Here is a 26149-nt window from a genome sequence, read left to right as displayed (position 1 = left end):
TCTGTTACAGTCTGTTTTTGGCAGGAAACTATGTGTATTGTGTGTCCTGTACCTCCTTATCTCACTTTTGGGCTCTGGGCCAACTTCTCCCTGCTGGTGCAGATGGGAGAGGCGTTCAGGGTCGTCACCTCTAAGCCACAAGGAGAAATGACTCATGCTTCTGATGTTGTTCATGTACAAGCAGGGTTGGGTCCTGCTGGACTGCTGAGAGATGTTTCACTCATATGTTTCATTTAACCGGGCTGCTAACGGTGGAGGGATTTCATTTGGTGCTGGACGACCAACAGCACCAACGTGGTGAACAAACATTTCAGAAAGGAACATCTTGTCCCTCTTTTAGTGGACACATGAAGGTGGAGTTCAAACAAACAGAAGTCAAATATTGTCATATACTTGCATCTACTACTGCATGGTACACGCATTCGCGATTCAGCATTCAAATTTTCAGATAGCGGGTCAATTTTTTTTAATCAAGTAATTGCACTTACCCAGGAGGGAATACAGACACTAAAAAGATGGTTTGATGATAATAGATTGTCCTTGAACCTAAGTAAAACTAAAATCATGCTGTTTGGACCTAAGTAAAACTAAAATCATGCTGTTTGGACCTAAGTAAAACTAAAATCATGCTGTTTGAAACTAAGTAAAACTAAAATCATGATGTTTGGACCTAAGTAAAACTAAAATCATGCTGTTTGAACCTAAGTAAAACTAAAATCATGCTGTTTGGACCTAAGTAAAACTATAATCATGCTGTTTGGACCTAAGTAAAACTAAAGTCATGCTATTTCGACCTAAGTAAAACTAAAATCATGCTGTTTGAACCTAAGTAAAACTATAATCATGCTGTTTGAACCTGAGTAAAACTAAAATCATGCTGTTTGGACCTAAGTAAAACTAAAATCATGCTGTTTGAACCTAAGTAAAACTAAAATCATGCTGTTTGAACCTAAGTAAAACTAAAATCATGCTGTTTGGACCTAAGTAAAACTAAAATCATGCTGTTTGAACCTAAGTAAAACTATAATCATGCTGTTTAAACCTAAGTAAAACCAAAATCATGCTGTTTGAACCTGAGTAAAACTAAAATCATGCTGTTTGAACCTAAGTAAAACTATAATCATGCTGTTTAAACCTAAGTAAAACTAAAATCATGCTGTTTGAACCTAAGTAAAACAATAATCATGCTGTTTGAACCTGAGTAAAACTAAAATCATGCTGTTTGAACCTAAGTAAAACTAAAATCATGCTGTTTGAACCTAAGTAAAACTAAAATCATGCTGTTTGGACCTAAGTAAAACTATAATCATGCTGTTTGAAACTATGTAAAACTAAAATCATGCTGTTTGAACCTAAGTAAAACTATAATCATGCTTCGGATTTTGGTTCGGATTTTTTGACATGAAGTCCATCAGCAGTGTAGTACATCAACAGTGACTTTCCTCTCATGGTTGGATTTCAGTGATGAGTGATGAGGAGTGGAGTTCCACTTAGTTACTGAGGCCACTTATGTAAAAGAGTTAGGCTTCTCAAAACAAGCATTCAAAAGACGGGGGGTGTGCTGGAGCCTATGCCAGCTGACTTGGGGCGAGAGGCGGGGTACACCTTGGACTGGTTGCCAGCCCATGAAAGGGCACATATAGACAAACAACCATTCACACTCCCATCCATTGCATTCAGATACAATAACACAGTGTTAGATGTAGCAGCACAAATGCAGTATTGAATCAGTTAACCGTGTTTTCGTACTTCCAAGATGTCTCACATTCAAGGTTATTTGTGCAGCCTTGAAACAGCCATGTGTTGTTTCAGCAGTCTTGTCTCTACTCATTTCGAGAAAAACGGCCACAGGCAACCGCCCCCCCGTCACGGTGACACCTTCATTCAGAACAAACAAAAAGGGCGAAGCAGAAGAAAAGGAGGGCAGTGGGAGATGCTGCTTGGTGTCCCGTTTGTGGAAAGAGGGGCCCCTTGGCATGCAACACAAGACCTGCAGCATGTTTTGTCAGGCTCAAACAGTCCATGCATTGACTCTGTGTTGAGGCAACATGGAAAGTGGACGTGTTTCAAGTGACTCACACTTTTCAGTGACTTAATCTCCTCCACACTTACTTATTTTTAGTGTTTTGCATATTTTAAGTACACTAACTGTGCACCGTATGAGTGTATGTGAGTGTATGTGAGTGTGTGTGTGTGTGTGTGTGTGTGTGTGTGCACAGATGGCGCAACATTTCTCAAAGGAACTTTAGACTCATACTCAAGTTAAAAAGAATTTAGAGCAAAGTCTGTATGACACAATAGCAGAAAAAGATGGCTAACCTTCCACTAACAGTAAACCTAAATCTGTACACACACTGTCTTGCTCAGGAACATACAAAATCTGTCCCGGGGGCCTTTTGTGGCCTGCACCTTGTTTTTTTTATTGGCCCATGGAGATTCTAGAAATGTAATTAAACAAAACGAACATATGTATAAACAATAATATACTGTCTCATCTTTTGTCTCTAAATACATAAAAAAAAACATTTTTAGGCGTTTTACAAAATAAACTACTTTGTGTTATGTTGTGCAGTACTGTGCTATGCTAAACTATGATATGCTATGTTACGCTATGCTATGCTAATTTGTGTCATGTTATGTTATCTTACATCTTACATGACATTATGTTGTTATGTACTGTGCTATGCTATGTGCTATGCTAGGCTATGCTATGCCAAGTTAGGTTGCGCGATGCTATGTTATATGCTATGCTATGCTAATTTGTGTCATGTTATGTTATCTTACATCTTACATGACATTATGTTGTTATGTACTGTGCTATGCTAGGCTATGCTATGCAATACTATGCTATGCCAAGTTAGGTTGCGCGATGCTATGTTATATGCTATGCTATGCTAATACAGTATATGCTATGCTAAATTATGATATGCTATGTTACGCTATGCTATGCTAATTTGTGTCATGTTATGTTATCTTACATCTTACATGACATTATGTTGTTATGTACTGTGCTATGCTATGCTATGCTATGTGCTGTGCTAGGCTATGCAATTCTATGCTATGCCAAGTTAAGGTGTGCGATGCTATGTTATATGCTATACTAATACAGTATATGCTATGCTAATACAGTATATGCTATGCTAAACTATGATATGCTATGTTACGCTATGCTATGGTAATTTGTGTCAGGTTATGTTATCTTACATGTTACATGACATTATGTTTTTATGTACTGTGCTATGCTATGCTATGTGCTGTGCTAGGCTGTGCTAAGCAATACTATGCTATGCCAAGTTAGGTTGCGCGATGCTATGTTATAGGCTATGCTATGCTAATACAGTATATGCTATGCTAAACTATGATATGCTATGTTACGCTATGCTATGCTAATTTGTGTCATGTTATGTTATCTTACATCTTACATGACATTATGTTGTTATGTACTGTGCTATGCTATGCTATGCTATGTGCTATGCTAGGCTATGCTATGCAATACTATGCTATGCCAAGTTAGGTTGCACGATGCTATGTTATATGCTATGCTAATACAGTATATGCTATGCTAAATTATGATATACTATGTTACGCTATGCTATGCTAATTTGTGTCATGTTATGTTATCTTACATCTTACATGACATTATGTTTTTATTTACTGTGCTATGCTATGCTATGTGCTGTGCTAGGCTGTGCTAAGCAATACTATGCTATGCCAAGTTAGGTTGCGCGATGGTATGTTATATGCTATGCTAATACAGTATATGCTATGCTAAACTATGATATGCTATGTTACGCTATGTTATGCAAATTTGTGTCATGTTATTTTATCTTACATCTTACATGACATTATGTTGTTATGTACTGTGCTATGCTATGTGCTATGCTAGGCTAGGCTATGCAATACTATGCTATGCCAAGTTAGGTTGCGCGATGCTATGTTATATGCTATGCTACGCTAATACAGTATATGCTATGTTTTGTGCTATGCTTTGATAAGTTATACCATGTTATGTGTTATGCTAAGCTATACCATGCTGTGCTAACACAAAACCAATACAAAGTTTGTAATTAAATACATATAAAATATATATTTTTTTAGCCTTTTTGCAAGATAAAAATGTATGTTGCCTTGGCAAGAAAAGTTTGGACACCCAATGACAGTCTTCCATAAATCTGACAAAACATTCTTGCTAACTTAATCTAAACTGCACGACTGTGAAATATCTTCTGTCCACTCACTTTATACAATCCCAGTGCTTAGTAGAAGAGGTGAAGCCAAGTCCAAGATAAGATCCCCCCAGACGGAAAGAACAGAAAACAGGAAATGAGTACTCCTCCAAAGTGGATTTGGACTTGAGCGTATGCGATTCGCAGGACCTGCTCACTTTGTCAAATAGCTCTGGGAAAGTATTACTTTGAACCAATATGATACCATGATAACCATGATAATAGTGGGCAATGGGCTGAAATGGCTCTTTTCATAGTAAAGGTTGCCGACCCCTGTGCTTGGTGTTAGCATGTTAACATTAGCATGTTTTTTATCCATTTTAATAGGTAGACCCTAATTGCTAGGTGTTAGCATGCTGACATTAACATGTTAACATTGCTAGCATGCTAACTTTTTTGTGATTTTCATGAATATGAACTTAAGCAGACACTCAGTCAGGATACGTTCATGGTCTCACACAAAGTCGGATTTTTAAAAACTCATTACAAAGACGTGCATTTTTCCTACTTTCCGAGCATTGCAAAGGGGACCACAACAAAGAGGCCGAAGAGCCGTGGGTTGCTGACTCCTGACCCAGCATGATAGCGCTAAGTGTATTTAAGCTCATATTTGTGATTTTTTTTCTCATGCAAATGTGTTAATGTGAATGTTAGCATGAACACTTAGCATGATATTGCAAAATTTTCATACACGTGTCTACTCATGAAAACGGCTAAAATTGCTGTTATGCTAATATTAGCATACTAGCAATGCTAACATGCTTACATTAGCATGCTAACACCTGCCATAATAGTGGTAAGTGTTTATATACAGTGTGTGTCCAGCCATGAAAATAGCAGAAAACTGCTAGTATGCAAAGGCTACCATGCTAGCAATGCTAACACATAATGCTAGCATGATAGCGCAATGTACCGGGAAGGCTAATTGTCTCGAACAAGTTCTCTGACCATTTTCTTTGTGGCGATATACAGAATGTACAAAAAGAATTATTATTGTTATTTGTTGTATCTAAGTTATTATATATGCAACACAGACAGAAAAACTGAAAACATATTCAAATTAAAAGCATGATTTTAACCTGACCAGTGAACACAAATTTAAGATTCTATCCATTGAGTTCTCGCAGCTGCATGAAAGAAAGAGTTCGGAAAAAACACACCTGTCCGTCACCTTCAGGTTTTCATAATCTCAAAACAGTTTCTGTTGTTTTTCGTATCCAAGCAACAAGTGAAGTGTGTCTCTACACATGCATGAATCGCACCTATTGTCTTCGAGTTTCATTGTTGCCTTTTGCATCAACAGTCACGTCCGTCAGGTAATGCAAAGACAGGTGACATTGGCTGTCTGTCAAATTATTACACATGGCAACATTATTGCAACAGACTTTCTCCATTCACCAATCATGTCATTTGTTGCACGCTCACGTATCTTCAACACATGTTCCCCATGTAGCAGAGATAGCACATCTCTGTAGGAGGAACAGTGAATCACTCCTCGGGAGCCTTCTCTCAACGTACCACACCCCACCGCAGGCATTATCACATCTTGCTCAACTATTCAGCCGGCACTTCGCAATAACCTTCTATGTTATATCCATGACAAAATTCCAGGACTCGCTGTTAAACATTCACCAGCATTTCTTAATTTCCACACTGTCATAGCCAAGAAATGTAAATGTTACTGTAAATGTTATTAATTTTACTATGCTATACTATGTGCTATACTATGCTATGTTGTGTTATTTGATGTGCTATTCATTGCTATGTTGTGTTATTTTGTTGTGTGCTATGCTATGCCATGTAATCTGCTATGCTAAGATATGCTATTTTATGTACTTGGTATGCGGATAAAAAAAAAGATCTGCTGTGGCGACCCCATAATCAGGAAAAAACCAAAAGAAACAAGCTATGCTATGCTATGCTATGCTATTCTATGCTATGCTATGTTATGTTGGACTGTGCTGTTATTTCATGCACTATGCTATGTTACATGCTATGCTATGCTAAGATATACTCTGTTATATTATTTTATGCACTTTGCGATGCTATATTATGCTATGCTATGCTATGCTATGTGTTATGTTGCACTATGTTATGCCATTCTGTTATGCTATGCTATTAAATTATGTTGCGCTATATTATGTTATTTTATGTGGCATTCTATGCTATGCTATGCTATGCTATGCTATGTACTATGCGCTATGCTATGCTATGCTATGCTATGCTATGCTATGCTATGCTATGCTATGCTATGCTATGCTATGCTATGCTATGCTATGCTATGTTGGACATGCTGTTATTTCATGTGCTATGCTATGTTACATGCTATGCTAAGATATACTCTGTTATATTATTTAATGCACTTTGCGATGCTATATTATGCCATGCTATGCTATGCTATGCTATGCTATGCTATGCTATGCTATGCTATGCTATGCTATGCTATGCTATGCTATGTTGGACTGTGCTGTTATTTCTATTTATTGCTGTTATGTGCTATGCTATGTTACATGCTATGCTATGCTAAGACATACTCTGTTATATTATTTTATGCACTTTGCGATACTATATTATGCTATGCTATGCTATGTGTAATGTTGTGCTATGTTATGCCATTCTGTTATGCTATGCTATTAAATTATGTTGCGCTATATTATGTTATTTTATGTGGCATTCTATGCTATGCTATGCTATGCTATGCTATGCTATGCTATGCTATGCTATGTGCTATGCGCTATGCTAAGCTATGCCATGCTGTGCTAACACAAAGCCTATGTACTATGCTATACAATGTGTTATGCACTACATGCTATGCTATGCTAAGATATACTCTGTTATATTATTTTATGCACTTTGCGATTCTATATTATGCTGTGCTATGCTATGTGTTATGTTGTGCTATGTTATGCCATTCTGTCATGCTATGTTATTAAATTATGTTGCGCTATATTATGTTATTTTATGTGGCATTCTATGCTATGCTATGCTATGTGCTATGCGCTATGCTAAGCTATGCCATGCTGTGCTAACATAAAGCCTATGTACTATGCTATACAATGTGTTATGCACTACATGCTAAGTCATGCTATGTTATGTTATGTACGATGCAATGTTATGCTATAGTATGTTATGTTACTCAATAGTTGACGAAAAAAGGCTTGTGATTCTTATGAGAACCACATTTTCAATTAGAGGAAAAAGCATGCCGCCCTCCAGAGATGTTAAAATATTTCCCTTACGGTCGCACCAACTGTTCCTGCTGTTGTTAACACAGCATAACGAGATAAGAATGCAATAAATTGACCTGAACGTCATCCAGATTGTTTTATTTGGCCTGACAACTATGACAGATAGTCCCACTTCCACACCCTCCTTGAGATCAGATGCCTGAACGCCGGATGAGTTTTACTGCTGCAGGGCGTCCTCTCGCGGCAGCACAGAAACTGCAGCCACAGCTAGAAGGTGAGAAGTTATTTCTCGTGAACTAAGCTTTTAAAACAAAAGCTGTAAAAACTTCTAGCCACAAATTCACATACACGTCTCTTCCTGCGATACACACATACACTGAAAGTATGCGGTTTTGCGACACAGGAGCTAAGAAGGAGGCCCACATCATCTTTTGTTTGGGTTCCTGTGAGCAGTAACTCTCTGCTTTCTTTTCTCCAGTGGAGGAATAGTGGGCGTAGGTGTCGAAGCATGCTGTGCTCCATTATTCTTTCAGCTAGCCTGACTTTCAGATGCTGGCGTGTGAATTAAAGCCATGCAGTTAGTTTGTGATAAATCTGACCGAGTTAATGCAACCTTAATCACAACACACGCACTAATGCACTAATGCACTGCGTTACTGACGCTGAAGGAGTCCAGCTTTTGTCCAGCATTAGCTAGCTACAGTTTGCTAATGACAGTTAGCTAATAGCTGAGCAAGCATAACATCAACAACAGTAATATAGAGTAGACAGTATTACTCATGCTTCATATTTATTGAAAGTAGTACTGTAGTCTTACATAATCTGATATACACTTGTCCATTTATTATTTTAGTCACTGTTTAGTGCTCATTGCCTCTACTGTAGCTAACATTAGCTAGCTACAGTTTGCTAATGACAGTTAGCTAATAGCTGAGCAAGCATAACATCAACAACAGTAATATAGAGTAGACAGTATTACTCATGCTTCATATTTATTGAGAGTAGTACTGTAGTCTTACATAATCTGATATACACTTGTCCATTTATTATTTTGAGCTGTTTAGTGCTCATTGCCTGTACTGTAGCTAACATTAGCTAGCTACAGTTTGCTAATGACAGTTAGCTAATAGCTGAGCAAGCATAACATCAACAACAGTAATATAGAGTAGACAGTATTACTGATGCTTCATATTTATTGGGAGTAGTACTGTAGTCTTACATAATGTGATATACACTTGTCCATTTATTATTTTAGGCACTGTTTAGTGCTCATTGCCTCTACTGTAGCTAACATTAGCTAGCTACAGTTTGCTAATGACAGTTAGCTAATAGCTGAGCAAACATAACAACAACAACAGTAATATAGAGTAGACAGTATTACTGATGTTTCATAGTTATTGAGAGTGGTACTGTAGTCCTACATAATGTGATATACACTTGTCCATTTATTATTTTAGGCACTGTTTAGTGCTCATTGCCTCTACTGTAGCTAACATTAGCTAGCTACAGTTTGCTAATGACAGTTAGCTAATAGCTAATATCAAGCATAACATCAACAACAGTAATATAGAGTAGACAGTATTACTGATGCTTCATATTTATTGAGAGTAGTACTGTAGTACTACATAATGTGATATACACTTGTCCATTTATTATTTTAGGCACTGTTTAGTGCTCATTGCCTCTACTGTAGCTAACATTAGCTAGCTACAGTTTGCTAATGACAGTTAGCTAATAGCTAATATCAAGCATAACATCAACAACAGTAATATAGAGTAGACAGTATTACTGATGCTTCATATTTATTGAGAGTAGTACTGTAGTACTACATAATGTGATATACACTTGTCCATGTATTATTTTAGGCACTGTTTAGTGCTCATTGCCTCTACTGTAGCTGACATTAGCTAGCTAGTTTGCTAATGACAGTTAGCTAATAGCTGAGCAAGCATAACATCAACAACAGTAATATAGAGTAGACAGTATTACTGATGCTTCATATTTATTGAAAGTAGTACTGTAGTCCTACATAATGTGATATACACTTGTCCATTTATTATTTTAGGCTCTGTTTAGTGCTCATTGCCTCTACTGTAGCTAACATTAGCTAGCTACAGTTTGCTAATGACAGTTAGCTAATAGCAAGCATAACATCAACAACAGTAATATAGAGTAGAAAGTATTACTGATGCTTCATATTTATTGAGAGTGGTACTGTAGTACTACATAATGTGATATACACTTGTCCATTTATTATTTTAGTCACTGTTTAGTGCTCATTGCCTCTACTGTAGCTAACATTAGCTAGCTACAGTTTGCTAATGACAGTTAGCTAATAGCTGAGCAAGCATAACATCAACAACAGTAATATAGAGTAGACAGTATTACTGATGCTTCATATTTATTGAAAGTAGTACTGTAGTCTTACATAATGTGATATACACTTGTCCATTTATTATTTTAGTCACTGTTTAGTGCTCATTGCCTCTACTGTAGCTAACATTAGCTAGCTACAGTTTGCTAATGACAGTTAGCTAATAGCTGAGCAAGCATAACATCAACAACAGTAATATAGAGTAGACAGTATTACTGATGCTTCATATTTATTGAGAGTGGTACTGTAGTACTACATAATGTGATATACACTTGTCCATTTATTATTTTAGGCACTGTTTAGTGCTCATTGCCTCTACTGTAGCTAACATTAGCTAGCTACAGTTTGCTAATGACAGTTAGCTAATAGCTGAGCAAGCATAACATCAACAACAGTAATATAGAGTAGACAGTATTACTGATGCTTCATATTTATTGAGAGTGGTACTGTAGTACTACATAATGTGATATACACTTGTCCATGTATTATTTTAGGCACTGTTTAGTGCTCATTGCCTCTACTGTAGCTAACATTAGCTAGCTACAGTTTGCTAATGACAGTTAGCTAATAGCTAATATCAAGCATAACATCATCAACAGTAATATAGAGTAGACAGTATTACTGATGCTTCATATTTATTGAAAGTAGTACTGTAGTCCTACATAATGTGATATACACTTGTCCATGTATTATTTTAGGCACTGTTTAGTGCTCATTGCCTCTACTGTAGCTAACATTAGCTAGCTACAGTTTGCTAATGACAGTTAGCTAGTAGCTAATAGCAAGCATAACATCAACAACAGTAATATAGAGTAGACAGTATTACTGATGCTTCATATTTATTGAGAGTGGTACTGTAGTCCTACATAATGTGATATACACTTGTCCATGTATTATTTTAGGCACTGTTTAGTGCTCATTGCCTCTACTGTAGCTAACATTAGCTAGCTACAGTTTGCTAATGACAGTTAGCTAGTAGCTAATAGCAAGCATAACATCAACAACAGTAATATAGAGTAGACAGTATTACTGATGCTTCATATTTATTGAGAGTGGTACTGTAGTCCTACATAATGTGATATACACTTGTCCATGTATTATTTTAGGCACTGTTTAGTGCTCATTGCCTCTACTGTAGCTAACATTAGCTAGCTACAGTTTGCTAATGACAGTTAGCTAATAGCTAATAGCAAGCATAACATCAACAAGAGTAATATAGAGTAGACAGTATTACTGATGCTTCATATTTATTGAGAGTAGTACTGTAGTCCTACATAATGTGATATACACTTGTCAGTTTATTATTTTAGGCACTGTTTAGTGCTCATTGCCTCTACTGTAGCTAACATTAGCTAGCTACAGTTTGCTAATGACAGTTAGCTAATAGCTGAGCAATCATAACATCAACAACAGTAACATTATAAAAAATGGAATGCCAGCCAAATTTGATGCACCCTAATATATATAATATATATATATCCAAATCATACAGGATCATACAGCTTTGTGACTCTTGAACCATTCTTGAATGTTGACAAAACACAACCAGAAATCACAAGTACGTGTTTAAAGTCACGGCTGCTTTAAAGATGTTAGTCACACTTTGAAAGCTACGTGGTAAAATGAGAAGGAGGGCAACGTCCTTTTAGCAGTAAATAGAGGAAGGCTTCATATTGTATCTGTCTGTCTTTATAAAATATTGTTTCTATTTTAGGCCACCAGGTGATTAAATATTAAATATGTAAATGATCTTGTCACAATCTCTATAAAGGTGCTTTGTGTGTGTGTGTGTTAAATTCCCGTCAGGTGGACAAGAGAACTTCATAGGCGGGGCAAGTAGAATATGACAGAAAACATCATAAAAAACTGTAGTCATGCTTTAAACTCACCAGATGGCGACAAAGCCTGATACTGATACGTTGCTCCAAGGCTCAGAGGTAGACTTTAACAAACATTATGTGTGAATCATGACAGAATGAATGAATGACTTGCCAAGATGGCAGATTGTGTATATATAGTATACATATATTAGGGTGCATCAAAAAACACAATTATTGAATTTTGATATGGCTGGGTCCTAAAAGTGTTCCAATATATGTAGAAACAACACATACAAAATATTTTTCCAATACATGATTATTTAGGTGTGTTTTTGTGAAATAAAGTGGTGAACAGTTCAATGGTCGCCATGGAGATTTGAGGTCAGGTGATCTTTATGTTTTTGTTGGTATTTATACTCCTATTACATATTACTAGCAAATTTGTGGTTTTGTCATTGTAATTTGAATGATTTGTAGTCATATTTATAGGTATTTAGTGCTCATTGCCTCTACTGTAGCTAACATTAGCTAGCTACAGTTTGCTAATGACAGTTAGCTAATAGCTGAGCAAGCATAACATCAACAACAGTAATATAGAGTAGACAGTATTACTGATGCCTCATATTTATTGAAAGTAGTACTGTAGTCCTACATAATGTGATATACACTTGTCCATTTATTATTTTAGGCACTGTTTAGTGCTCATTGCCTCTACTGTAGCTAACATTAGCTAGCTACAGTTTGCTAATGACAGTTAGCTAATAGCTGAGCAAACATAACAACAACAGTAATATAGAGTAGACAGTATTACTGATTCTTCATTTTATTGAGAGTAGTACTGTAGTCCTACATAATGTGATATACACTTGTCCATTTATTATTTTAGGCACTGTTTAGTGCTCATTGCCTCTACTGTAGCTAACATTAGCTAGCTACAGTTTGCTAATGACAGTTAGCTAATAGCTGAGCAATCATAACATCAACAACAGTAATATAGAGTAGACAGTATTACTGATGCTTCATTTTATTGCGAGTAGTACTGTAGTCCTACATAATGTGATATACACTTGTCCATTTATTATTTTAGTCACTGTTTAGTGCTCATTGCCTCTACTGTAGCTAACATTAGCTAGCTACAGTTTGCTAATGACAGTTAGCTAATAGCTAATATCAAGCATAACATCAACAACAGTAATATAGAGTAGAAAGTATTACTGATGCTTCATATTTATTGAGAGTGGTACTGTAGTCCTACATATAATATATATATATATATATATATATATATATATATATATATATATATATATATATATATATATATATATATATATATATATATATATATATATATATATATATATATATATATATATATATATATATATATATATATCCAAATCATACAGGATGACACCACTAGGGGGCAGTATGCCTATTTACAAGCAAGTATAGTTCCTTCTTGGCATGCATTTTTTTCCAGCCTGCAAAAATGCAACATGAGAAAAGAAAAGACGCTCAAAAATGACTTTTTATTGTCAGTGTGTCCCTAATATTCCTTTCTTGTTTTTCATCCTATTAGTTGTCCAGTCTAGTGTTTTGCCATTGGAAGAGAAATGTGTTTTTTTTTTAGTACAGTAGACCTCCAAGGCTCTATAATGTTTGTATAATGATAACACCACTAATTATCAGGAGTGGATATATGCCATATTTATACCGGGCTGGCCACATTGACTAAGAAATTGTCAGAGGGGCCATCCATATTTGGGGGGGTCATCATAGTGCAACGAAACAAAAACACAACACATCCACAACAAGTTAATACGTGACATAAATCATAAATCAATTGTTGTTGTCCAGCGGCAATTTCATGTTTACGTATTTTGCAATCAGGCAAAAATGCACAGTGCCACAAGCTACCCAGCATACCTTGCAACAGGACTATATGGGTGTCATTTAGGATTTTTTTTGTGTAGATATTATATATATTATTATATAACATGGTGCAGTAGGTTGGTTGTGCGTCACGTTTGTTTTGACTTGTTGTGTTTTTTGGATGGATGGCCTTTTTGTCCATGTTGCCAAGTACAGCTTTGGATAAAAAAAAAAAAAAGGAAACACCACCCCTGTTCTATGCAGCGTTAAGAAACATATCGCATACCAGTGGCGGTTCGTCAATAGGGGGCGTTACGGTGAGAGCAATCATTAATATGAATATGTTTGCAGTGCAGAACAGTTCATCTTAGTCCATGTCATTAAAACATGTGTAAATATTTTAACATGGGAACCTTAAGCTGCCTTGAGGCTGTTTGCCTTCAGTTTTCCCACCTTTCCTTTGTTTGATGTTTTATTTTTAAAACTCATTTAACGAGTGAGAGCTGACAAATGAGAAGCGCAGACAAATACTATAAATGAATATACACCGCATTAAAACGAAAGCATTCGCTGGTTAAACTTGTATGGACTGGTTAACTACATGGGACTTTTCAACGTTGCTTTTCTTTACATGCATGTATTATGCATGTTGCACTGTTTTGTATGACCACCGGTTCAGCAAACTTCATGACAATTACTGCTAGAAAACTCTGTGTTGAGAGAAAAGGTGTGTTTTTAACCCTGAATAGTCGTACCTTGTGCAAACATGAGTACTACTATGTCAAACAAAGTCACCAGAAGGTGTCCGTCAGGCATTTTTAGCACGACAAGCAGAACAACATTTTTGCTTTTGGTATCTCACAGAACAAAAGATGTTTTCTATAATGAGCCACCGGAGGAAAACGTAGTGGTTTTACCAGCTCGCCATGCTTATCAGGTTTCCACATTAGCGAAGGGACAGGACACCTGCTAACATCCGGAGACACGACAAAAACTGAATTCATGGAGCGACAATAATATGAATTGATGACACTTTTTAACTGGCTTGTGTTCATGCTAGGTACTGTATTTCACCAGTATCGTTTTCATGTTAGGTACTGTATTTCACCAGTATCGTACGGAAACATTTCTATATTTAAGTACAGTAAACCTCGGATATATCGGATTCAATTGTTCCCACTGGTTTTGTCCGATATAAGCGAAATCCGTTATATGCGTATACCGGAAAATGTCCGTTTTACGCATATATCGGATTTATATCCGGTATATGCGTAAATGGGATTTTATCCGTTATAAAAAGGCACTTCCTTGACTATGTTTCCAATGTACCTGGACGCGCAGGCAACGCTGCAAACGCTGCAAATGACGTCGTATAGCGGCCTGTCACGATTCGGCGAATCGGAGCGCCACGATGCGGCCATCCGATATATGCGAGGGAAATTTCATGGAAATGCATTGGAACGGGACTGGAGATTTTGTCCGAAATAGGCGAAATCCGTTATAAAAAATCCGATATATGCAATGAATTTTTATTGGAAATGCATTACAGAAAAATTGGTTCTTTTTTATCTGTCCGTTGTGAGCGAATTTCCGATATATCTGAGTCCGATATATCCGAGGTTTACTGTATTAAGCATACACATAATAGCTGGTGCCAGCGTAAAATGGTAGTAACTGGACCAAAACCTGGGTCCCTCGGTTCCTCATTTTGGTGCTGAATTAGTGCAGACTTACCTACCTAGAACAATGAACGATAATGTAAGATGATCGATGACGAGGTGGAATCAGAGTCACGGCGTATCCTTTAGCCTGGTCGTCAGCCTCGTTGTGGAGGCTAGCGGGCCAGAGAAGGTCATTCCAGTAACGGCTTATGATGAACTTGTGTTCACCTCCCTGCAAGTTTTGACTGACGAAGCTAGAACTTCCATCACTAAAGAAACTGTTGCGTTTCATGACACTATGGTACGTTCAAGGACCAAGTGCGAAATCTCAACGCTTGACGAAAATACATTATCAGTGGAACATAAAGACATAAAACCTTTTTTTTTTTACCTGTATTTTCACATTTTTATACATTATTAGCAACTTATCGCGATTCAGAAAATTGCCTATGCTCAATGATAAAAACTAATATTAATAGCAATAACCTAATTATTCATTCATTCATTCATTTTCTACCGCTTTTCCTCACGAGGGTCGCGGGGGGTGCTGGAGCCTATCCCAGCTGTCTTCGGGCGAGAGGCAGGGGAAAACACCCTGAACTGGTGGCCAGCCAATCACAAGGCAAAATTGTACATTTACAAGAATAAAGTTGGAAATTTTCGGAAAAAAAGTCCTAATTCCGGATGTCTGATTATTATCGTTACCGATAATTATCAGCCCGATATCAGCATAAAAATGTGATATCAGTTGATATCAGTATCTGATATCATTCATTCATTCATTTTCTACCGCTTATCCTCACGAGGGTTGCAGGGGGGGCTGGAGCCTATCCCAGCTGTCTTCCGGCGAGAGGCAGGGGAAAACACCCTGGACTGGTGGCCAGCCAATCACAGGGCACATATAGACAAACAACCATTCACACTCACATTCATACCTATGGACAATTTGGAGTGGCTAATTAACCTAGCATGTTTTTGGAATGTGGGAGGAAACCGGAGTACCCGGAGAAAACCCACGCATGCACGGGGAGAACATGCAAACTCCACACAGAGATGGCCGAGGGTGGAATAGAACCCTGGTCTCCTAGCTGTGAGGTCTGCGTGCTAACCACACGACCACCGTGCCACCAATAAACTAATTAAAAAAAAGATATTTTAATCTAATTTAAAATACACATGGGTATTAATTAGCGCCATCAGACGATATGTCACGGTGTGTATCGGACTGATGGATGACAAGAGGTGACACGATGACGGCAGACAGCAGTCAAGCAACCTGGCTATGCTGTTCAACAACATTCAAACAACATGTAGTTTCTGGCAGGTCTTATTATTATTGTTCAAGTCATTTGCTATTTGCAATGAATGATGACAGCATTTGTCAGTGTGAGGTGCAGTGGATCCGGTACATTGATTTTTTTTTTCTGCAGAAATTTACGATTTTACGATTTACGATCATATTAGGGCTACATTAGAAAAAAAAACGGAGATTTCAAGAATAAAGTCATAAATGTATACATGAAAAAAAATTGTAAATTTACAAGAATAAAGTCGGAAATTTTCTGGAAAAAAAATCATTATTCAGGATGTCTGATTATTATCGGTACCGACAATTATCTGCCCGATTTCAACATAATAATGCGATATCAGTTGATATCACTATCTGATTGAGGTGTTCATTCCACCACATGAGTCATGTCATGTTACAAATATCAGTATCAGCTGATATCGCTATCGGAAAATGAGAGTTGAACAATATCATTCATTCATTCATTTTCTACCGCTTATCCTCACCAGGGTCACGGGCGTGCTGGAGCCTATCCCAGCTGTCTTCGGGTGAGAGGCGGAGTAAAACACCCCTGGACTGGTGGCCAGCCAATCCCAGGGCACATATAGACAAACAACCATTCACACTCACATTCATACCTATGGACAATTTGGAGTCGTTAATTAACCTAGCATGTTTTTGGAATGTGGGAGGAAACCGGAGTACCCGGAGAAAACCCACGCATGCACGGGGAGAACATCAAAGCTGTGGGAATGGCCGTCCTACAGCATATCGAGCCTACAGCGCATGCCCATATAAGGAAGCCAGGCTCCCTGTGACATCACAAAGAGACAGTGTTATAAAACCTAACAACAAACCTCATTATCTGAAACTTTGGCATTGTTTAAAACGAGAATACATCATTTTAACAATATTTAGGGGACAGAAAATTGAAAAAAGGATAATATACAAGGCATTAAGAGGATAACCAAATAAGAAAATAAAAATTGACTTTGGTTAAAAACAACTAATGTTGACTTTTAGTCAGTAAGTATTACAATTTACTTCCTTGCCATCAGAAGTGTTTCATCTTGTCGATAATTGCGTTTATTATTTTTTTAGGAAATGTGTGTCACACTATTTGACAGATAAATGACACACTCTGTGTTCAATCCACCCTCAGGCTTACTCAAGTATGACAAAAATGCACGTCTACGTTGGGTTCATCCACGCTTGGACTTACCCAACTCTCGTATTTGCATTTTTCGTTTAGTCGAGTCTGTGTCGTCCTCCGGGCTGACACTTGAACGTGAATTCGACCTTCATTAGAAAAGACTCTGCAAGCCTCACCGAATGCCAGTCTTGCACATTTCAGCTCTCGTACCTGTCACTTAAATCACCTCTTAAACCTATTTTGCCCTCAACCTTTGGCCCGTGTACCGCCGGTGTGAAATAGTCACCGCCCCGTGTCAACTTTGTCACTCATGTGAGCAAAACTTCTACGAGTGAAAAAGTGTATGTCACGTGAAACTACTTATTTTCTTATTTAAGTATGAAAGGTGGCAATTATAGTACATGGAGAAACATGAAGTATTCAAAGAATGGACATTCATTGAAATGCGAAATGATAAAATGTGGAATCACGGGTTTGACCTGTAAGGAGTGGGGGTTGAACCCCTCACCCACGAGCCACCACCCCCGTGTTGTTTGAGAGCTAGCATGAAATAATCAGGTAGACACATTCTTCCTTTTCAACGAACCCACCCTGGCCCATCCCACTTTGCCGTATATAAATCCCGGAGACCAAGGTGATGCTCACAACTGCAGATCATCTCCAGTATCCCCACCTGGTCCAGATCCAGATCCTCCAGCATGTCACTGAGCACCAGATCCTACGGCCACAAGACCATGAGTGTCCACGGCGGGGCGGGCGGACGCGGCACCCGGATCTCCTCCGGCCAGTCGTACGCTTCTTCTTCCGGCTTCAACCTGGCCGACGGCCTGGACCTGCACGTCGGCGCCAACGAGAAGGCCACCATGCAGAACCTCAACGACCGTCTGGCTTCCTACCTGGAGAAGGTGCGCACCCTGGAGAGGGAGAACGAGCGTCTGGATAAGCAGATCAGAGAGTGGTACCAGAGCAGAACCGTCATCAGCCACGACTACACCAACTACTTTGCCACCATTGAGGACCTGAAAGAGAAGGTAAGACCTGTTGCGGATTTCCCCGCCTAGATGCGTATCTTGTGTGTGTTGGTATGTAGTACAGATACCATGGCAGGTACTTTACTAGCGGAACCTGAGAGTATGGTTATCATTTTCATAACTGTCATTCCATAGTGTGCATCGCTTCCTCCCAACAGTAACCGGCATCATACTGATAACAATAACTGTGGCTATGCTAGGCTATGATAAGAATAAAGAACCAATCTAAATATTTATATTATTGATACCAGGGTAGTATTGGAATTAGAAGTATCTGTAATACTGGTACTGTATTTAATTACCAAAATATGCAGTCTTACCAACCTCATATGGCAATACAGCTGTTTCTATACAAATGTATGAATACACTGCTCTGTATTAAATATAAACTGACAACTTCACAAACTTTTGATCCGCTTCTCAGATTCGTGTCGCCGCCAGACTCAATGCCAAAACCATTCTGGACATCGACAATGCAAAACTGGCAGCCGATGACTTCAAAATGAAGTGAGTATCTACGAAAACGTAGTAAACATCTCGGAGTTGAACCCCTTGTCGCCGATCCATCAGGTATGAGAACGAGCTGGCCATGAGAATGACCGTGGAGGCGGACATCGCCGGGCTGAAGAAGGTGCTGGAGGAGATGAACATGGCCAGAGTGGATCTGGAGTGTCAAGTTGACGGTCTGAAGGACGAGCTCATCATGCTGAAGAAGAACCACGAGGAGGTGACACCTCAAACACACACACGTTCTTGTGTTCGGACTCGGTCGACACATTCCAGCACCCGACCAACACCCGTGATGTGTTTGCACACCATCAACAACCTGAATGTTTGTTACTGATGAAGGAGTTGCAAACATGGCAGATATTCACTGTCACCATTTGTTAGTCTGACTTGAGATGAATGTTGGCGCCACTTCCTTTTCTTTTCTGATTCCTTCTAAGGCGACATGGTGGACGAGTGGGTAGCACGCAGGCCTCACAGCTAGGAGACCCGAGTTCAATTCCACCCTCGGCCAGTTTGCATGTTCTTGTGCACGCGTGGCTACTCCGGTTTCCTCCCACATTCCAAAAACATGCTAGGTTAATTAGCCACTCCAAATTGTCCATAGGTATGAATGTGAGTGTGAATGGTTGTTTGTCTATATGTGCCCTGTGATTGGCTGGAGACCAGTACAGGGTTTACCCCGCCTCTCGCCGGAAGAGAGCTGGGATAGGCTCCAGCACCCCCGCGACCTCGTGAGGATAAGCGGTAGAAAATTAATGATATCAGATACTGATATCGCATTTTTATGCTGATATCGGGCTGATAATTGTCGGTAATCAGACTTTTTTTCCTGAAAATTTCCGACTTTATTCTTGTAAATGTACAATTTTTTTCATGTACATTTATGACTTTATTCTTGAAATCTGTGATTTCAGACAGCTGGGATAGACTCCAGCACCATCGTGAGGATAAGCGATAGAAAATGAATGAATGTTATCAGATACTGATATCAAATTGCATTTTTATGCTGATATCGGGCTGATAATTGTCGGTACCGATCATAATCAGACATCCTGAATTTCGACTTTTTTTCCTGAAAATTTCCGACTTTATTCTTGAAATCTGTGATTTCAGACAGCTGGGATAGACTCCAGCACCCCCCGCGGCCATCGTGAGAATAAGCGGTAGAAAATTAATGATATCAGATACTGATATCAACTGATATCGCATTTTTATGCTGATATCAGGCTGATAATTGTCGGTACCGATAATAATCAGACATCCTGAATTACGACTTTTTTTCCTGAAAATTTCCGACTTTATTCTTGTAAATTTACAATTTTTTTTCACGTACATTTATGACTTTATTCTTGAAATCTCTGATTTCAAACAGCTGGGATAGACTCCAGCACCCCCCGCGACCATTGTGAAAATAAGCGGTAGAAAATGAATGAATGAATGATATCAGATACTGATATCAAATCGCATTTTTATGTTGATATCGGACTGATAATTGTCGGTACCGATAATAATCAGACATCCTGAATTACGACTTTTTTTTCTGAAAAATTCCGACTTTATTCTTGTAAATTTACAATTTTTTTCACGTACATTTATGAATTTATTCTTGAAAAATTCAGACAGCTGGGATAGACTCCAGCACCCCCGTGACCTCATGAGGATAAGCGGTAGATGAAATGAATGAATGAATGAACGATTCCTTCTGTGCCTTTTTGGCTCCTCACAGGAAATGGCTCTGGTCAGGAGTCAGGTGGGCGGGCAGGTCAACGTATCCGTGGATGCGTCTCCTTCTCCAGACCTGAACCAGGCCATGACAGAAATTAGAGAACACTACGAGGCTATGATCGCCAAGAACCGCAAGGATCTCGAATCCTGGTACCAGAACAAGGTAAGAACTGATGTAGTGTGCTTATGACCAACAACGCCGTCCCATTGTGATCTGTGGTCTGTGATCTTCAAGATGGCAGCACTGGAACAGGAAGTGATGACGCAGACGGAGTCTCTGGTAACATCTCGCTCAGAAATCAAAGAACTGAAGAGCACCCTGCAGAGACTTCAAATTGAACTGCAGTCCCACCTGAGTATGGTACGTCACCTTTGATATCTTCTCGACGTAAGACACGAGGTCTTTATTGTAACTTCTGAACGTTGTTGAGCAATATCAGCCGTGAAATCTTCTCCACCACAGAAAGCCTCCCTGGAGGGAACGCTGGCCGAGACGCAAGCCCGCTATGCTGCGCAGCTAGCAGGCCTGCAGAACATGGTCGTCAGCTTAGAGGCCCAGCTGTCCCAAATCCACGCCAACATCACCAGCAACAAACAAGATTACGACATGCTCCTGGACCTCAAGACCAGACTGGAGCTGGAGATCGCAGAATACAGACGGCTGCTGGATGGAGAGGACGAAAGGTGAGGACAAGGACACCATAAATGAGAACGTTTTGCTAATTCGGATGACCTAAAGTGACTTTTTCTCTTCTTCTTTGCTCACCAGCTCAAAGCAAGGTAAGCATGGATGAAGGCAACATTGAACTATGGAGACTGGATTTGCTCAGGTTGCTTTCTTTTCCACAGTGGTCACCAAGGTCATCACAGTGGTAGAAACTGTTGTGGACGGGAGAGTGGTCGGGAGCAGCAAGACTGTAGACGTAGATGTGGACCAGATAGAGTGATATCTTGGATCATTATCCTCAAATTAATAAAGATCATGCAGTTAACTTTTGTTTGCTGTGATTATTGCGACAGAAAATCCCAAAATAACTCATAAATAAGGATTGGGCTACCAAGGTCTCTGACCCCTTTGGTGGTCAGCAAAGTGGAGGGAGGAGGCACCTCATTGGTCTACCCCTTACCAGACCTTCTCCATAGTGCCCCCCCTCCAGGGGAAGTGTCCAAAATAGCCACTGACACCTAATGTGGGACAAAGCAAGTTAGTAGTAGTATACCTGGACTATATGTGTACATGTCAGCCTTTACTCAGCCCCGCAGAGAAAACGAGGAAGAGTGTGGTCACCATTCCAAAGGTCATGTTTGGTGCAAAAACAAGGATGAAATAGAAAACACAAATAGAAGTGGACCTTGAGTCATTATGAAGCAAACAGCAAATTATATAAACACAAAAATATTGATATTGTTCCCATACTTTCTCTTATGTGGTATTTGAACTGCCTTGTATTATCTGTCAATCGCTTAGAAAACCACACTGGCAAAAAAAACCAAAATCTCAAGTTGATTGAAACCCAAGATGATGGTAATGGTAATGGTAATGGTAATGGTAATGGTAATGGTAATGGTAATGGTAATGGTTTTATTTCATTTGAACATGCATCAGATTCCAATTGAGTGCATCCCATAATCAGTTCCCAGTTCCACATGTCCAAAAGGAGTAGGAAGAAGCAAAGCTTATTAAATCCTACCCCTCCATCTGGTACTTTTACAATCACTAACTGTTACATTTGTTCACTTCCTGCTTTCATAATACAGTTTTTTTTGTTTGTTTTTAAATAAATAATGCACCTTGTACCAAAGTACGAGGTATTATGAGCATCCAATGACATAATGGGTACCATAGTAACTGTCAATATAGGTGCATTACATACAAGGTGCATTATTTAAAAAAACAAAAACAAAAAAAAACCTGAAACTGTATTATGAAAGCAGGAAGTGAACAAATGTAACAGTTAGTGATTGTAAAAGTACCAGATGGAGGGGTAGGATTTAATAAGCTTTGCTTCTTCCTACTCCTTTTGGACATGTGGAACTAGGAACTGATTATGGGATGCACTCAATTGGAATCTGATGCATGTTCAAATGAAATTAAACCATTACCATTACCATTATATATATATATATATATGATGACAAAGATACCAAACAATTGCAGAAGAACAATACAACAATATGAATTTGTATTGATGGGTACATTTCCTCAGCAGACCTCATCTAGGTGTTGTTTTCACAACCTGAAGACATTGCTTTCAAGCAAAGCATTCATTGCTGCAATCACATCAGCCTCCCTCTGAGCTCCTCTGGTTCCCTCCGGTGGACAAAAGCGACATCGCAGTGCCATCCGTCAATTTATTTAAAGTTTTGGAATACAACCAAAAAAATATGTGCTCTCTAAAATCACAAGAACTTGGAAATTTTAACGTGTATTTAGAGACTTCAGCTCCGCAAGCGTCAGAAGATAAACTTGCATTTTTTTGCGCATTGTGCAGCTTTTTGGCTACAACATTAATTTAAAACACAGTAAACTGTAAAGAATTCATCACTTTCTACAAAAAAAAAAAACAGAATGGCTACAACGGACACCCTGGACTGGTGGCCAGCCAATCACAGGGCACATATAGACAAACAACCATTCACACTCACATTCATACCTATGGACAATTTGGAGTGGCTAATTAACCTAGCATGTTTTTGGAATGTGGGAGGAAACCGGAGTACCCGGAGAAAACCCACGCATGCACGGGGAGAACATGCAAACTCCACACAGAGATGGTGGAATCCAACGCTAACCACTGGACCACCGATTCAACAATATACATCCTGCAAAATAGTGAGGTGTAAAATGCCATAAATGTATTATACAAAGTATTTTATCGTGTTTAAATGTCTTACTGAGAACAAAATGGCATGAAAAATCGGTACTTTGAGGGAATTTGATGGGATTGGATATTTGTCCAATTACATTACGTATTACATGTAATATTTAATAATTGATGTCATTCTTGTGTTTAAGTCATTCATTAGTTTAGTTTTTAAAATGTGCCGAAAACCAATAATGAAACAGGCAGCCGGCCAAAAATGGCCCCCGTGCCGCACTTTGGACACCCCTGCCTTAATGGTTTCATTCTGTTCATACGATCTAACTTTGAAACAATCTTCAACTGAAGTCAAATCCTTCAGACGCTATGAAAGTGTAGCATGGACGACACACACACACAAACACACAAACACACACAAACACACACGAGTGTTAGCTAGCAGGCTAGGAGGCTTTTATTTCATCAACAGTGGTTCTGAGACGAAAAGATGGTTTTCAGGCGCCCCCCCTGGTGCTGCTGTTTGCTGTGTGGGACAGCTTATGCGGTGGTGGTTTTGGAGGACACCACCTTGCCATCGACCATCTCCTCCGTGACCATGATCACCCTGGCAGTGGACGTCTTGGTGCTTCCAAAACTGGGGAAAGGAGAAAGACATTTCCAGTCAGGCACGTGACGATTGTGTTTTCTCCCGTGCGCCGTGAACGCATCTCTTACCTGCCCTCTCCATCCAACAGTCTCCTGTATTCCGCAATTTCCCTCTCCAGTCTGGTCTTAATGTCGAGGAGCATGCAGTATTCGTTGTTCTGGTTCTCAATCTCGGCGCGCAGTTGCATCAGTTGGCTTTCAAGGGAGGTGACCTGAGCCTGGAGGCCTTGGAGGATGTTGGAGTACCGTACTTCAGTTTCAGCCAGCGTGTTTTCCAAAGATGCTTTCTGGAGGAGAACATTGAAGTCAGCAGAAGTCAGCATTCACTCTCATACGGTGTAGTACTCGAAGTTAGTTGAAGGTTCTGCCGCATTTACCATGCTAAGTTGCGACTGGAGTTCGATTTCCAAGCCTTGCAGGGTACGACGGATCTCAGAGATCTCCGACCTGGACGTCTGGAGAGTTTCTGTGCTCACTGCCATCTCCTTGTTGAGTTCGGATGTCTGCGATGGAGACAAAAGCCGCCGCGATGTTCAATCTCCACGCCTTGGAAGAATCGCTGGTGTTTCAAGGGAACTTACCTTAGCCTGGAACCAACTTTCCAGGTCTCTCTGGTTCTTTGCTGCAACGTTCTCGTACTGCTCGCGGATTTCGGCAATGATTCTGCTGAGGTCGATCTGCGGTTTGGCGTCCACCTCCACGTTGATCTGTCCACTCATCTGCGCTCTCATGGCTAGCATTTCCTGTCAAGTAGAAAGTTTGGTTGGACGCCAGACATGGAACCATTCAACTAGGATCTAGTATGTTCGTACTCACCTCCTCGTGGTTCTTTTTCAGGTGGATGAGCTCATCCTTCAGGCCTTCGATCTGCATCTCCAGATCCGAACGCACCAGGGTCAGCTCATCCAACATTCTCTTCAGGCCGGCGATATCGGACTCAACTGACAGACGCATAGCCAGCTCGTTGTCGTACCTGGGAAACGGCAAGAGATCAGCAAAGAACACTTCCAAAGAGTTCCATTCACTGGTATCTTCTCGTTGAAGCTTACTTGGTTTTGAAGTCATCTGCTGCCAGTTTAGCGTTGTCAATTGCCAGATAGATGCTTCCGTTGAGTCTTGTGGCGCCCTGGATCTGAAATTAGGAAATTACCCAATGAGAATTGTGTACGTGCGATGCCGACACACACAAGAAGATGCACACGTTCATGCTTACCTTGTCTTGCAGGTCCTTAATGGTGGCCTGGTAGGCGGCGTAGTCGCGGGCAGATGGGGAGGCCTTATTCTCCAAGAACTGACGGATCTTCAGCTCCAGCTCGGCATTGGCCTTCTCCAGGCTGCGCACCTTTTCCAAGTAGGAGGCCAGACGGTCGTTGAGGTTCTGCATGGTGGCCTTCTCGTTGGCGCCGACGTGGAGGTCCAGACCCTCACCCATGCCGAAGCCTGCACCGCCGCCTGAGCCGTAACCGTAACCGCTACCGCCGCCGAGGTTGAAGCTTCCGGTGGAGATTCTGGTTCCGCTTGCGCCTGCGCCTCCGTGCACGCTCATAGAGTAGCCCTTGCGCACACTTCCTCCCGCCAGGTTTCCGCCGGCGTAGGAGCGGCCGGAGAACGAGGTCCTGTTGATGGTTGCCATTGTGCTGTTGGGTGAGTGGAGTCGGCCTGCCTCAGAGAGGAGATGATGGACTGAGATACACGGCTTCTTCTGCCTCCCCTTTTTATGCAGCACAACGCATGCGAGCGGAGGCGTGCGGAGATGGTGGGCGGGGCTTCTGCTCCACCCATCACTCTCACCGCCTCGGGTTAAAGATCCCAGTAAGGATCGGTAAGAGAA

At 39.9% G+C, this 26149-nt stretch overlaps 2 protein-coding genes across 2 annotated transcripts; one reads left to right on the top strand and one right to left on the bottom strand.

Annotated features, from left to right (window-relative positions):
• The first annotated feature begins 16960 nt into the window (after positions 1 to 16960).
• krt98 (keratin 98) lies at positions 16961 to 21843 on the top strand. The gene is made up of 8 exons (XM_058046138.1): positions 16961 to 18616; positions 19041 to 19123; positions 19187 to 19343; positions 20853 to 21014; positions 21087 to 21212; positions 21315 to 21535; positions 21621 to 21631; positions 21701 to 21843. The coding sequence occupies exons 1-8, from the start codon at positions 18284 to 18286 to the stop codon at positions 21796 to 21798; spliced, it is 1191 nt and encodes a 396-aa protein (XP_057902121.1). The 5' UTR covers positions 16961 to 18283; the 3' UTR covers positions 21799 to 21843.
• Positions 21844 to 24102: 2259 nt separating this feature from the next.
• On the bottom strand, positions 24103 to 26021 carry LOC131100483 (keratin, type I cytoskeletal 13-like). The gene is made up of 7 exons (XM_058046136.1): positions 25532 to 26021; positions 25368 to 25450; positions 25135 to 25291; positions 24900 to 25061; positions 24696 to 24821; positions 24388 to 24605; positions 24103 to 24307 (listed from the first exon to the last, which is right to left on the bottom strand). Exons 1-7 carry the CDS (start codon positions 25949 to 25951, stop codon positions 24211 to 24213), a joined length of 1263 nt encoding a protein of 420 aa, XP_057902119.1. The 5' UTR covers positions 25952 to 26021; the 3' UTR covers positions 24103 to 24210.
• Between the last annotated feature and the right edge of the window lie 128 nt (positions 26022 to 26149).

The sequence above is a fragment of the Doryrhamphus excisus genome, chromosome 1, assembly GCF_030265055.1.
Source record: "Doryrhamphus excisus isolate RoL2022-K1 chromosome 1, RoL_Dexc_1.0, whole genome shotgun sequence".
Classification (NCBI taxonomy): domain Eukaryota; kingdom Metazoa; phylum Chordata; class Actinopteri; order Syngnathiformes; family Syngnathidae; genus Doryrhamphus; species Doryrhamphus excisus.
This window is presented reverse-complemented; position numbering and strand designations above follow the sequence as displayed.